We start from the raw sequence: 16047 nt of genomic DNA, 5'->3' as shown, positions 1-16047 counted from the left end.
GTGTGTGTATAAACCACAATTTCTTTATCCGTTCATCAGTTGATGGACATTTAGGCTCTTTCCATAATTTGGCTGTTGTTGAGAGTGCTGCTATAAACATTGGGGTACAAGTGCCCCTATGCATCAGTGCTCCTGTATCCCTTGGGTAAATTCCTAGCAGTGCTACTGCTAGGTCATAGGGTAGGTCTATTTTTAATTTTTTTTTTTTTTAATTTTTTTTTTAACATTTTTAAATTTATTTTTGAGACAGAGAGAGACAGAGCATGAACGGGGGAGGGGCAGAGAGAGAGGGAGACACAGAATCGGAAGCAGGCTCCAGGCTCTGAGCCGTCAACCCAGAGCCCGACGCGGGGCTCGAACTCACGGACCGCGAGATCGCGACCTGAGCCGAAGTCGGACGCCCAACCGACTGAGCCACCCAGGCGCCCCTATTTTTAATTTTTTGAGGAACCTCCATACTGTTTTCCAGAGTGGCTGCCCCAGTTTGCATTCCCACCAACAGTGCAAGAGGGTTCCCGTTTCTCCACATCCTCTCCAGCATCTATAGTCTCCTGATTTGTTGATTTTGGCCACTCTGACTGGCGTGAGGTGATATCTGAGTGTGGTTTTGATTTGTATTTCCCTGATGAGCGAGGTTGAGCATCTTTTTCATGTGCCTGTTGGCCATCCGGATGTCTTCTTTAGAGAAGTGTCTATTCATGTTTTCTGCCCATTTCTTCACTGGGTTATTTGTTTTTCGGGTGTGGAGTTTGGTGAGCTCTTTATAGATTTTGGATACTAGCCCTTTGTCCGATATGTCATTTGCAAATATCTTTTCCCATTCCATTGGTTGCCTTTTAGTTTTGTTGGTTGTTTCCTTTGCTGTGCAGAAGCTTTTTATCTTCATAAGGTCCCAATAGTTCATGTTTGCTTTTAATTCCCTTGCCTTTGGGGATATGTCAAGTAAGAAATTGCTACGGCTGAGGTCAGAGAGGTCTTTTCCTGCTTTGTCCTCTAGGGTTTTGTTGGTTTCCTGTCTCACTTTCAGGTCCTTTATCCATTTTGAGTTTATTTTTGTGAATGGTGTGAGAAAGTGGTCTAGTTTCAATCTTCTGCATGTTGCTGTCCAGTTCTCCCAGCACCATTTGTTAAAGAGACTGTCTTTTTTCCATTGGATGTTCTTTCCTGCTTTGCCAAAGATGAGTTGGCCATCCGTTTGTGGGTCTAGTTCTGGGGTTTCTATTCTATTCCATTGGTCTGTGTGTCTGTTTTTGTGCCAGTACCATGCTGTCTTGATGATTACAGCTTTGTAGTAGAGGCTAAAGTCTGGGATTGTGATGGCTCCTGCTTTGGTCTTCTTCTTCAAAATTACTTTGGCTATTCGGGGCCTTTTGTGGTTCCATATGAATTTTAGGATTGCTAACAATGGGGATTTCTGATGGTTAAATGGAATTTCTGTTTACTTATGGCATCTTTTAGACCCTTTTTTTTTTTTTTTTTTTTTTTAAGTTTGGATTTCTCTTTTGGTTCTCCCCAAGTATATATGCCATGGCCTTTTTTGTATGTGACCATGGAAAAGAATAATGGAGCTAAGAGGAGACTGGTCAAACTGTTAGTCAAGTCATTCAGCATTTGAGTAGAGTAGGTCTCACAACTCTTCATTGTTAATCACAGTTAATGATCTTTTTATTTAAATTATTGAAAAAAAATAAAAATTTTAAAAGAGGTTCAAACAGTTTTAGAATTAAGGTAAGAAAATGACTGTTTTATTTCAGCATCAGTTCATAAATTGAATTCTTAGTGTGCTATGCGCTAGAAATCAAAATTAGTAAAAAGCTTTCTGAGCAGAAGGTATTAACAGTGATCTACTTTTCTTCTCCTTGTCATTTGAACTTATATCTTTTTGTTTAATTAGCCAGAAAATAACATTTAAATTTTACAAGTTAAAATGCTGTCCTAAGTCCAGTTTTATACTTACCAAGTACAAGACAGAGGGTAGTAGACGCAGTACTCCTGCTGCCCCTCTGCTTTCATGCTTTCTTAGAAATTGAGGCTTCTCTTGTACTCCCCCTAGTTGGAGAGACAATGTAGATTTCTACCTTAGTCTCATAATGTAATACTAAATCTGAGAGAAGTGTAAGGGGAAGTTCCAGGTTTAGGAGTGTCAGCTTTACAAACTGTGGTTGGGGTAGAATGGTCTTCTGAGAGAAAGGTAATCTATTACTTCTTGGTAGTTAAAAATTATTGATAGAATTGTAGGACAGGGAGAGAATTTGTTATTTTCTTGCTCCTTTATTTTTACTGGGAGTTTTGAGGATTACCTTTATTTTTAAAATTTTTAAAAATGTTTATTTGTTTTTGAGAGAGAGCGCACTCACGCTTGCAAGCAGGTGAAAGGAGAGGTGCAGAGACAGAGAGGGAGAGAGAGAATCCCAAGCAGGCTTCGCATTGCCAGCACAGAGCCCAATGTGGGGCTTGAGCTCATGAACTGTAAGATCATGATGTGAGCTGAAATTGAGTCAGATGCTTAACTAACTGAGCCACCCGGGCACCCCGAGGACTGCCTTTAAATAGATGCACTACCCTGTTTCTCTGTATCAGCTTAGTTTTTTGGGAGCCTTTTTTTTAAATTTAATGGAGTGACTTAGACATTACTAATTGAATTGATATCCATAAACCGAAGGTTGATTTGTTAGGTATTTGGGAACCTTAAAGATAAGCTGTTTTGCCTGAACAAGTTGCTTAAAAAAAAAATCTATTACTCTGATGGCAAAGAGGCATGTAGAAAACCCATCTTAAGGACAGTGTTCAAATTACCTTAAAGTTTTTTTCTGATACGTGGATATGTATTACGTTAGAACCTCCATAGTTCATTCAGTATGTTTTAGAACCAGAATTTGTTACTAATAAAGATCATACATGAAAATGAATGGCCTACTATCAGCAAAAAGATAAGTACCCATTAGTATTCTTTCCAATAAGTGTGTTGTTTCAGCATGGATTACAAGCAAATGATACCCTCCTTTATGAATATTGTGGTAAAAGTTTGCTGAATATTGCTTTCTGGTTTGTTTCCTTTCTTCTTTTCCCTGCCTTCTTTGTCTTTTGAAGTTTAATTCATGTTGAATTTCTGTCTTTCCTTCCCATTAAGATACAAAATACAAAAATGAAATAAAATTTTAAGAATCTTAAAATTGGTATAAGTACTATACATATATTAATTACTTTTATGGTCTCTAAGAGAAATTTTAAGTGGCAGTTAGAAAACGCTCTTACCTTGTGCTTGATTTAACCCTTTATAAAGTACAACTGCTCCTTGTAGAAGCAGTTAAGGAGATACATTTATAAAGAAATCCATATGTAATTTGATGAAATCTTAGTATGTACAGTAAGGGTTTATGAATTAGAAAATTTTTTGCTACTGTAGGGATCCACTTAAATGAGTGATATACCTCAGCCAAGGTTTAGAATCTCTTAGTTTTTTAAGTATTTTCTGGCATACTCCAAATACTGGTGAAATCCTTAGTAGGAGAAAAACTTCAGATTTCCAAACTGCCAACATAAAGATTTCTTCTCTCTTCTTCAGAGAGCATTACGTCAGGATTTGTAAAGTTTTTAGTGTGTGTTTTAAATGGCTTTATATTTCCCCCTTTTTCTTTTTGACAGGAATCTTTTAGTCCTGCTATACAGCTGCATCTTGTACATCAAGCTCCATGTAATGTTCCTCCTTACCTCTCGAAGAATGAATCAAATCTTGGGGACCTCTTACTGGGCTTTCTTAAATATTATGCTACAGAATTTGAGTAAGTGAAAATTTCAAATTGTGTTTATTCATTTATCTCTGTGAATGCTACAATTTTGGTCGGAAGCTATATTTGTTAATTTCAGTGCTACAGACTTGTCTAGAAGTACACAGTTTATAAAATTTAATATTCCAATGATTAATTGTTAGAAACTAAGTAGATTTCACATTCCTAGCTAATGAAAAATTACAGTTCAGTAAGCCCGATTTTAGTAGATTTCAGTAGCGATTTCATTTTATGTTTACCTGCCTCTTTTCATAGCAGGGCCTGAATAAATGTTTGTGATGGCCCTGTATAGGTGCTACATAGTTTGAAACATCTGTTTTTAGGAAGTTAAGATTTATTTTAAACACAGCTAAAACAAACTTGGGAAAAGATCTTCTGGATACTTGATACCTGAATAGTTGTGTTAGTATGAATAAAAATCAAGGAATACTCCTTTTCCTTTTTTTTTTTTTTTTGTTTCTTCTTCTGAGGGTGATAGGTAAACATAGAACACTAAAGTGTATAATCAGACTGGATTTAACTGAAAGTTCTTAAGGGAGTTCTTAGTCCAGATTGAGTGGCATTAGGGATTGTTTGCAGCTCCTCTGAAAAGCTTGAAGGAGGAAGAGAGAGGACTTAGGAGTTGTACAAAGTTAGAGGAGGAGGGTGCCACTTGGAAGAGATTTGGAGAGAGGGAAAATAGCATTTGTAATAAATTGCTGTTATTAGGTGGGAAAAATTGTTCTAAACAGATATGTATTATCTCAGTTTACATAATAACCATATCATGTGGTATTATATTATGCCCATTTTACCAGTGAAGCATTTAGAGAGGTGAAGAAACTTTCCCTAAGATCACACAGCTAGTCAGGGGAGTATTTCTGTTGGTTTTGACTGCAAAATCCATACTCTTAACTATGATGCTTTACTGCAGTGTCAGTATTGTTTTGTTTGCTGTGATGCAGTAGCTCTAAAGAAACCTGCCTCGTAGGAGATGATTTGAAACATAGGGCATGAAAGAAGTAATGTTATTTAAATTCCTCAAAGCAGAGCTTTTACCATTCTGTGCCTGTTTAGTTTACAGTTGTGTCTCCATTACCTACCCTAGTGCCAGACAGTGGCTACTTGAAAAATACTTGCTATAAATAAATACTTTTGAAGCAGAGGGTAAGATTACAGACATGTTGCAAAGATACTAAAGGTGACTTAAAAATTACTGAATTAGGTTAAGAAAAGGAGTAGGAAAAATGCTGGAGGAAAGTAGTTGAATAAGAATGAAGTTAAAATAATCACCGTTAAAAATGACCAGCACCAGAGTGTAAGTCCAGGCAATAAGGATAAAAAGGAAGGAGCCTTCATTTATAAAGACAAGAAAAGATTTAAGAAATAAGAGACATGGGATGTAAGAGACTATAAAGGTTATTCTAGAGTTAAGATTTTTGAGATGTTGCAGTAACTGTAGCTAATGTTTAGTGAGTACCTAATGGCCTACAGTATGCCAAGTGATTTCTATATATTATTTCATTTAATCCTCCTGGTAATCCCCCGTGAGGCCTAGGGAATTTGTATACTTTGTATACTTTAAACTTGCCTATGGCAGTACAGCCAGGTAGTTAGAGAACTGGGATTCAGTCTGGGGTCTGACTCCAAAACTATATTCTTAATTTTTAGGATATATTGGCATCGTCTGTTTTATTGTAAATTAGGGAAGTTTGAAGAGAGGGAAAGGATTCATAGAAAAAAGATATTTCTACCACGTATAGTTTAGGACTAGAACATCTAGATACCAGTACCTTGAAAATCAACTGCTTTGTTGGACTGAAACAAGATGGTAGATGTGCAGGTTTGTGTGTTAGTTTAGTATTAACAGAAACTAGCCGGTTGTACCAAATGATACTGGCTAGGATGCTGAGGTTTCAAAAGAGGTTTTGAACTTTTGGATGCATTTGTTACCACTATGATACATGATTTAGGAGACATCTTCACCCATTCTTTCATCATACAGTGCAGTTGTCAAATATATTGTTGTTTCATACCAGATATTTTCAGAAATTTGACTGGAGAGAGCACTGCCAAGAATGTAGTCATGGCAATGAACTAGGTGCTGTTCAGAGGAATTCTGGCAGCTGTTAGAAATGTTTGTAAGGATTTCTTCTGAACTTGGAGATACTCGTTTAAAAAATTCTCTTTACTTGAAGGCAGAATTAAGTGCCTATTAAGCAACGCTTGAGTACATGGCATAAATGTTGCAGAAATTTGGTATGGCCATTTAAAAATCACTAAGATTTTCCTATCTGCTTCACTCACAGCTTTCTCCCAAACCTTCCTGCTGAAAATTCTTAAAATGAAGCCACGCTTCTAGAACTGTACCTGGGAGCAGGGAACTGACAAAATAAAAAAAAGGATCAGGTAGCTCAGAGAACCAAGGGAAAAAAAAGTCAGAATGTAATAATTTTGTATTTTAGCAAAACAAAGGAAAAATTTAAGTTTTAAATATCTTAAAAACTCCTAGGTACTAGAGATTCTAGGAACCTTAAAAGGTTACCTATTTTTTTAATCCTCTTTATTCTCTGGCTGCCTAATCACATGCCATTACTGCTAGTCTATCTCAAGTTAAAAATGCATGCCTACATACTTAAATACATTTTTTAAGAAGGAAATTACAAAGGCCTAATTTTTCCAGCCATCTCCTTTCTTATTCTGATTTTTTTCATCTCATTTAATAAATCATTGAGTGCCTACTACATATCAAGCTATTTTCTATGCATCAGGGATATGGCAGTTGACAAAACAGGCAAAAGTGTCTTCATGGAGCTTACGTTGCATATGTATTGTACTATAGAGAGACAATAAACAAACAAAATGTCTAGCATGTTAGATGGTGGTAAGTGGAGAAAAATAAAGCAAAAGCAAAAAAGGAGTTTCTGGTATATGTAATTCTTACAGTTTTAATGCCTGCATTGCAGTTTATTACTTAGCATGGTGAAGGAAAAGTCCCACAGAAAAAGTGATCTCTTTTTTTTAAAATTTTTTTTTAATGTTTATTTATTTTTGGGAGAGGGTGACAGAGTACGAGCAGGGGAGGGGCAGAGAGAGAGGGAGACACAGAATCTGAAGCAGGCTCCAGGCTCTGAGCTGTCAGCACAGAGCCCAGTGCGGGGTTCGAACTCACGAACTACAAGATCATGACCTGAGCCGAAGTCAGATGCTTAATGCTTAACCAACTGAGCCACCCAGGCGCCCCAAAAAGTGGCCTTTAATAAAGAAATGATGGAGAGGAATGTGTGAGTTATGTGTCTGTGGAGAAGAGGTTTCCAAACAGAAGGAAAAGCAAGTGCAAAGACAAAGAACCTGAGATGGGGGTTGTCTGACATCTTCAAGGAATAGCAAAGAGGCCAGTGTGCCTGGAAGAGAATTGAAGAAAATGCTTTCAAAGAGTTAAGGAAAGCTACATCATGTAGGGCTATCTAGTTAATTTTGGTGACTTTGGCTTTTCCTTTGGGTGGTACGGAAAACCACTGGAGTGGTTCCAGTAGAGAAATGATGTAATCTGGTTTGGTTTATCACAGGGAAGAACAGACTGGCTGCTGGTGGGTAAGAATAGACTGAGGGGAGCCAAGGGCATAAGCAGGGAGCCTACTTAGAAGGATATTACAATAATTTAAGAGAAGTGCCTTGGATAAGGATGATTATAGTGGAAGTGGATGAAAAGTAGTCAGATTCACTTGTATAGTATTAATTTGCAACAGATTAGATGTAGCATATGAGAAGGAGTCAAGAATGATTTCTAAGTTTTTGGCAAGCAACTGAAACAATGGAGTTGCCATTAGGTGTAATGGGGAAGGCAGTGGAAGAGCATTATTGATTTTAAACATTGAAAAGTTGAGATACCTGCAAAATATTCACGTGGAGATATTGAGTATATAGTTGGATATACAAATCTAGAGTTCAGGAGAGAGGTCATGGTTAGAGCTATATATTTGGGAGTTGTCAACAGGTAAATGGTATTTAAAGCTATGAAACTGTTTGAAAAAACCCATAGGAAAGAGAAAAGGCCCAAAGACAACCCTTAGAAAGTCCCTTGTTAAGAGGTTTATAGGAAGTACAGAAGATACAGGAATATGTTAAATGACACAAAGAAGAGAGGCAAATTCAAAATATAGGTGTTTTTTGAAACAACTGGCCTAGTCTCTTAAAATGTCAATGTCATTAAAAAAATAAGTGGAGAGAACTTTTTCAGGTTAAGGAGATGGGACAAATACAATACACGAGCCTTGATTATAATCTGATTAGGGTGGAGGAATTATAAAAGGCATTTGACTTACTGTTAATTTCTAGATGCTGTTGGTATTATAAAGGAAACAAAGTTCTTTAGGAGATATATGCCAAAAGATAAAGAAATGAAGTTTCATGTATCCACAGCTTAGCAAATAGTTCAGTTCAAAACACGCACATATACACATATACAAGCACGTGTGGGAAATGTTAACACTATTGTATTCTTTTTGAGCTTATATGCTTTTCAAGTTTTTCTCTCTGAAGAATTTCATAATACAAAGATGAAATAAAAATGAGGTGAGGGATAAGAAAGAACTAATTTATAGTCCAAAAGGGAGGATCATTGAGATAGGAGGAAAGCCAATAGAATGTATTGTCTTAGAATCCAAAGGTGGGGGAAGTGTTTCGAGGGGGAAGGAGTGATTATCTGTGTCACAGTTTTTGATAGGTCAAGTTCAAGATGAGCAGTAAAAGGTGACCGTTGGAACATTGGTCCACATGGGAGGCCCCTGGTCTCTTGCCAGGAGCAGTTTCTGTGGAATAATGGGGGTAAAAAGCATCACTGGTGTGGGCTCAAGAGAGAACAGGGAAGAATTAAATACACATAGTGTAGTATATAGAATGGAGAGTAGAAATCGGAGTTAAGTCTCTCCCTCAGCCCCTCTCCCCTGCTCGCGTGCTCTCTCTCTCTCTCTCTCTCTCTCTCAAATAATAATAACAAAAAGGAATTGGAGAGTTCAGTGGGGTTGAGTATTTCAGGAGAAATAACCCATCTTGATGTCAAAATTGATGATAGCAGGAAAATACATAGTAAATTGTTGAACAGTATACTTTTTTTGAATCAAGGAGGGTTGGAATCTAGAGCACAAGTGGGATAGGAGCACAGACAATGCATTAATAATAATAAGAAGAAGGGCCACCTGGGTGGCTCAGTTGGTTGAGTGTCTGACTTTGGCCCAGGTCGTGATCCCGCTTTGTGGGTTCAAGTCCTGCATCAGGCTCTGTGCTGACAGCTCGGAGACTGGAGCCTGCTTCAGATTCTGTGTCTCCCTCTCTCTGTGCCCCTCCCCCACTCTGTCTCCCTGTCTCCCAAAGATAAATAAACATTAAAAAAAATTATTAAAAAAAAAAAGAAAAAGCAGAGTATGTGGATATAGAGGAATTGATAAGAGTGGGAGGTATAGAAATTATCTTTTGGTTGCTTTAGTTTTTTAGTGAAATGAAGGATGGACATCAACTGGGAATGATTGTGAGGAAATTTGAAAAGTGAGAGGAAGTATGAATTATCCTGTAGGAGAATAAAGGAGTGTATTAACTATGGAAATACAATATAATTGGTGGGTAGTAGCATCTAAGGTCTTTTTGAGCTAAGTCATCATAAATTTAAAGTGCATTTAAAGTTGTCATGAATTTAAAGGTCAGCATGGTTGCATATTTCTCTCCAGGCCTGTTGAGCTGCATGGGAATGAATTGGAGTAGACATAGATTTAATAATGGTTGTTTTTCAACCAAATAAGATCAGTGCAGCAGGAAGGGTAAGAAAGTTGAGGGGGTGTGCACGGAAGTGGTTTATTCTGACCATAGACAGAATGTATTAAATTAGTCTCGAAAATGTGGGCACAGGGATGCATGTAGGACATCCAGGTGGTGGTTTCCAGTTGTTAATTGCAAGGATTGTCCTTGAGCTTAGTATCAAGATCAGGGCTGGAGAAGAGGATTTGGGAAAGAAACATCAGACTGTTAAAGCTTAGGAAGGGTGCTGTAGCATTAGAAGAAGATTGAAAGAGGTGAGACCCTGGTGGACACCAGAATTTAAGGAGTCAGGTGGAAGAAAGGGTCAAGCAGAAGGAGAACCAGTCAAAACAAAACAGAACTCTAACAAAAGAAAACTCTAGGGACGCCTGGGAGGCTCAGTCGGTTAAGCGTCCGACTTCGGCTCAGGTCATGATCTCACGGTCCATGAGTTTCAGCCCCGCGTCAGGCTCTGTGCTGACAGCTCAGAGCCTGGAGCCTGCTTTGGATTCTGTGTCTCCCTCTCTCTCTGACCCTCCCCCGCTCATGCTCTGTCTCTCTCTGTCTCAAAAATAAACGTTAAAAAAATTTTTTTAAAAACAAAACTCTGGCATTAGACCAAAATTTTCTGTCTGCATAAGAAGCTTGAAATCCCTGACAAAGTTTTCTTTTTGTTTGCTTCCCAGCCCCAAATATATATTTGTTCACTTAATTAGACTAGTCTTAGCATATGTGTGTATGTATTTGTATGTATGTATGTATATGTATGTGTGTACATATATACATGGTCATATAGTATCAGACCCATAATTTTGACTTGCTTTGTTAGACTTAAAATTTTAATTTTAATGTTCCTATTTAAGAAAACATTTCAAAACACTTTGTCATTAAAAAAATGGCTAGGAGAGAGTTAATGGATGAGTAGCAGTCCATTATCATTACTGAAGTAAAGAAGCAGGCATCTTACCAATATAGAGTTGGTAAACTAAGTTTTATATTCAAAATATTACCATATATTATCAAATCTATTTTAGATTAAATTAAGCCCTCTATCTGCTTTCCTGACACATTCCTCTTTTATAGGCTGTATCTTATTTTACACCTTAATTATTGAGTGAAAAATAATAGATTTTCATATGGCAAACAAATTACAATAGAAAAATATGGTATGATGGGAATGCAAGCTGGTGCAGCCACTCTGGAAAACAGTATGGAGGAGGTTCCTCAAAAAACTAAAAATAGAACTACCCTATGACCCAGCAATTGCACTACTAGGTATTTATCCAAGATATGGGGTGCTGTTTAGAAGGGACGCATGCACCCCAGTGTTTACAGCAGCACTATCGACAATAGCTGAAGTATGGAAAGAGCCGAAATGTCTGTCGATGGATGAATGGATAAAGAAGGTGTGGCATATACATACAATGGAGTATTGCTCGGCAATCAAAAATAATTAAATCTTGCCATTTGCCACTACATGGATAGAACTGGAGGGTATTATGCTGAGTGAAATTAGTCAGAGAAAGACAAAAATCATATGACTTCACTCATATGAGGACTTTAAGAGATAAAACAGATGAACCTAAGGGAAGGGAAACATAATATAAAAACAGGGAGGGGGACAGAACAGAAGAGACTCATAAATATGGAGAACAAACTGAGGGTTACGGGAGGGGTTGTGGGAGGGGAGATGGGCTAAATGGGTAAAGGTCACTAAGGAATCTACTCCTGAAATCATTGTTGCACTATATGCTTAAAAAAATAAATAAAATAAAATAACAAAAAATATAGTATGATACAAGGGTTAATTAGGACCCTGTTTTAAAGAATGACATATTTAGGGGGGCACCTGGGTGGCTCGGTCGGTTGAGCGTCTGACTTCGGCTCAGGTCATGATCTCACGGTCACTGAGTTCGAGCCCCGCGTTGGGCTCTGTGCTGACCGCTCAGAGCCTGGAGCCTGTTTCGGATTCTGTGTCTCTCTCTCTGCCCCTCCCCTGTTCATGCTCTGTCTCTCTCTGTCTCAAAAATAAATAAACGTTTAAAAAAAAAATTAAAAATAAATAAATAAATAAATAAAAAAAAAGAATGACATGTTTAGGGAAAATGTTTATAAATTTCCATTTGGATTCTACATTTAAATTCACCTCTAAAAATAAAAATAGTAAATAAATTATATATCATATTTTATTATTTCAAATATTTAACAATTTAGAAATATTTAAAAGCGCTTTGAAAATGCAATAGATTGAATCAGTCTAAATTATAGTGTTTTAAAATTTTTTTTTTTTTTCCCTTTGTGAAGTACTTCAAATGATATAGTCACTTAAATAGCTGCATTATTCAGGTTGATTATAGGCTGCAGCTTAAATGATACCTGGTTAGGGATAATAAAGTGAATGTAGGTATGTAACATATGTTTCTGTGACCCAGTTTAGAACTAAGTATTGGCATGTAATATAAATTCAGGATTGTATTTCATAGAAATATGGTGGTAAGAAGAGTTCCTTTGATTAATAAAAAAACAAAAAACTGTAATTTAACAGCAGGATACAGTATTTCAACATTCTAAATTTGTCTGAAAGAAAAAAAATCGGTCTACACCTTTTTAACATTCCAATTTTAACTTTATTTCAGATTCAACTGTCCTTTAAGTTGAATGAGAAACAAGTAGTCTCAGGAAAAAGTTCATTTTATTAGTGAAATTTACCTCAAGTGGTATGAAGTAAAGTGTAGCACAAAGTATCATTGTTTGGTTCTGGCACATGGTTCTATAACTCTCTCCTTTACATTGTTATTTTTTTTTCTTTTGTATTTATGTATGTATGTAATCGCTATAACCAGTGTGGGTCCTGAACTCATGACCCCAAAATCGAGAGTCTCATGCTCTATTTATGACTAAACCAGCTAGATGCCCGTTCCTTGTTATTTTACAAAAATTTTGGAAACAAACCTGGACCAACAGAGCATTGTAGTTCTTTTCTGTTTGGAGTTTCTACTAATGGAGCTACTGTACATGACAGATCTAAAACATGTTACTGTAATTAATACTAAGTATTTCTCTTTGATAACCTACCTAGTTTTTAAAAAGCATAAATTCTGATACGTATTCTTAATTTAAAAGCTGTCTTTGTTAAGTATTTCTAGTATTCCTGATAAGAAAAAATAGAAAATCATACTTCAAGGATCCTATTCAATTATCCAACTTCACAAGGTGCAATGTTTTCTTGCATATTTAACATAGAGATGGATCAGTTTTCCAGAAACAAATGCCATATTGGACCCATGATTATATTCTTAGAAATTCTTTGTCTGATAAATAGAGGACGAGTAGATAAATGTTGGAGATGGAAGGTCCCAAAACTTGGTCTTTCTATTCTTACTGAAATGGTGAACAGAACTAAATATGGCTGAAAAAAAAAAAAAAGATTTCACCTATTTTCCAAACTTATTTTTATCTTGTATACAAGGTGAATTGTCATACATTTTAGAGAAAACGAAAATCATACTTGTGCAGAACTATTATAAAGAAATAAAAAAACCAAACAAAACCAGAATGTAAGGTTAGTACCTACTACAGACAGATTGGTCAGTTTACCTTTCGACATGCTGATAAAATTGTTTTATTTGAATATAACTTTACTGTTAATAGCTACATCTGATATACAGCAATAACAATATGTTTTCATAGAGTATTATTTTTTCCTAAAACAGCACCTACTGGCTTCTATTGGAAAATTGCAAAATTTTCTCCCAAATCATATAAATGGACATGCACTAAACAAGATTATTTAATGATATCTGAAAACAATGTGCGATTACATGTCTTAATAAGAAATCCTTCCTGAGGTGCTAACAATGAACATAATTTTTATATTTTCTGCTTATATTTTCTTATTTTTCATATTCATTTATTCAGTAAATATGTATTGAATGTTTACTTTGTACTAAACAATATTCGAACAGTGAAAAAAATACATAAATTATCTTGGAGCTTTCATTCGGCTTGGGAGAGACACACAATAAACAGTAACATAATAAATAAGCAAATTGTTAGAATATAAGTGCTATGGAGAAAAAAGGAGAAGGGGAAATAGGGGGTGCTGAGGGTGGAGGCAAGTTTCAGTATTCTGTGAGAAAATCAGAATGGGACTCACTGTTAAATATGATAAACCTAATAAAATGAAAATTAAGCAAATAGTTAACACGATATTTTTCTTCTTTTAGCTGGAACAGTCAAATGATTTCAGTTCGTGAAGCCAAAGCCATTCCCAGGCCTGATGGTATTGAATGGAGAAATAAATACATCTGTGTCGAAGGTAGCTTTCCCACAACTACTACTTTACCACCCAGTTATCACCATGGTACTGAGAGAATTACTTGAATAATTTCAGTTTGTATTTCAGTTAAAATTAATACATTCATATTCTGGCTTACAAGTCTTTTAGTTATAAAATTTTCTTTTTTTTCTTCCAACTTTTTATTTAAATTCCAGTTAACATACAGTGTAATATTAGCTTTAAGTGTAGAATTTAGTGATTCAGTACTTACATACACCATGCAGTGCCCATCACAAGTGCCCTCCTTAATCCTCATCACCTATTTAATCCATCCCCCCACTCTCCTCCCCTATGGTAGCCATCAGTTTGTTCTCTGTAGTTAAGAGTGTGTTTTTTGGTTTGCCTCCCTTTTTCCCCCTCTGTTTGTTTGTTTTGTTTCTTAAATTCCACATATAAGTGAAATCATATGGCATTTGTCTTTCTCTGACTTACTTCACTTAGCTTAATACTCTCTAGCTCCATCCACGTTGTTGCAAATGACAAGATTTCATTCTTTTTTATGGCTGAGTGTTTTCATTGAATTTTAAAAAATTAATTCTTTAGCTGTAAAAAATAGTAAATACGAATTTAGGCGTTTAATCTTCCAGTTGGTAATATTTGAGCAGTCTTTTATTCATCCCTCCTGCTTGTAGGTGATTGAAATTTAATTTCATGACTTGAGGTGGAAGAAAATATTATCTTCCTGTGATGATTCTTATACTGAGATAAAATGAGTTCTTTTATAGCTAAAATATCGATACTTAAGGCAAGCTAAGTTTTTATGAATAGTATTTATTTTACTTTAAAAATCGAATGCTCTGAAGATAATCTGTTCTCTAAAATTAATTTACATGTTGTTGAATATTTCTTTGAGTTGGTGGGAAATTGACTTCAAGAGGCAAAATTACTCTCACAGATTCCAAGTTGAAGACTTTTGTAAATCTTGAGGTAAAAACGAATGTGTTAAGTGTTAAGTGCAGTGTTTGTAGGAAAACATCAAATTTAGAATATTTTATTCTTGGATTATATGCAACATCTTAAGCGTCTTTGAATATGAAATTTAATTTCCTGCTTTGGTGGTTGGTTAAATTGCATAGTGGGTTTGTATTATTTTAGTTACTTGTGTTCTTTTGAATATTAAAAACTGTTGTGAAGTGCTGTGTGTGATGTGATCCGGTAGCTTGGCATAAGGCATTACTCTATTTTTAAAAAAAAGCACAGGCGTTCCTCGGATATATTGTGGGTTCAGTTCCAGACCACCGCAATAAAGCAAATATCACAATAAAGTGAGTCAAATGAAGTTTTTGGTTTCCTGGTCATATGAAAGTTACGTTTACCCTATATTGTAGTCTATGAGGTGTGAATAGTATTACGTCTAAAAGAACAGTATACAGGGTGGCTCAGTCAAGCGTCCGGCTCTTGATTTCGGCTCAGGTCCTGATCTCATGGATTTTAAGTTTGAGCTCCACATCAGGCTCCATGCTGACAGTACAGGCCTGCCTGGGATTCTCTGTCTCCCTCTCTCTGCCCCTTGCCCGTTCATGCTCTCTCTCAAAATAAATAAGATATTAAAAAAAAAAGAAAGAAAGAAAAATGTACATACCTTAATTTAAAAAGACTGTTGCTAAAAAATGCTAACCATTGTCTGAGATTTCAGCAAGTCATAATCTTTCTGCTGGTGGAGGATCTTGTCTTGATGTTGATGGCTACTGACTAATCAGGATGCTGATTGCTGAAGATTGAGGTGGCTGTGGCAATTTCTTAAAATGAGACAGTCAAGTTTGCTGCGTTGATTGACTTCTTTTCACAAATGATTTCTCTATAGCATGTGAGAGCATTTTACTCACAGTATTTCTTTGAAAATTGGAGTCAGTCCTTTCAAACCCTGCTCTTTTTTTCAACTAAGTTTATGTAACATTAAATCCTTTGATGACATTTCAGCATCTTCACCAGGAGTAAATTCCATCTGAAGAAACCATTTTTTTTTTGCTCGTCTATAAGAGCAAGTCCTTATCCATTCAGGTTTTATCATGAGATTGTGGCAAAAGTCATTCACGTCTTCAGGCTTCACTTCTTCTTTTTTTAATGTTTGTTTATTTTTGAGAGCGCAAGTGGGAGAGAGCAGAGAAAGGGGGACAGAGGATCTGACGCAGGCTCTGCGCTGACAACAGT

At 36.2% G+C, this 16047-nt stretch overlaps 1 protein-coding gene across 2 annotated transcripts in view; it reads left to right on the top strand.

Moving 5' to 3' along the window:
- The window catches only part of TENT2 (terminal nucleotidyltransferase 2), a 71113-nt gene that overhangs the window by 49011 nt on the left and 6055 nt on the right, over positions 1-16047 (top strand). For both annotated transcript variants that reach the window (XM_019462909.2, XM_019462905.2), the window contains exons 12-13: positions 3646-3782; positions 13784-13875. In XM_019462909.2, coding sequence (XP_019318454.1) covers positions 3646-3782; positions 13784-13875 — 229 coding nt within the window. The remainder of the gene's footprint in view (positions 1-3645; positions 3783-13783; positions 13876-16047) is intronic.

Source organism: Panthera pardus, unplaced genomic scaffold, assembly GCF_024362965.1.
Source record: "Panthera pardus isolate Hobbes unplaced genomic scaffold, ASM2436296v1 HiC_scaffold_2, whole genome shotgun sequence".
Lineage (NCBI taxonomy): Eukaryota > Metazoa > Chordata > Mammalia > Carnivora > Felidae > Panthera > Panthera pardus.
This window is presented reverse-complemented; position numbering and strand designations above follow the sequence as displayed.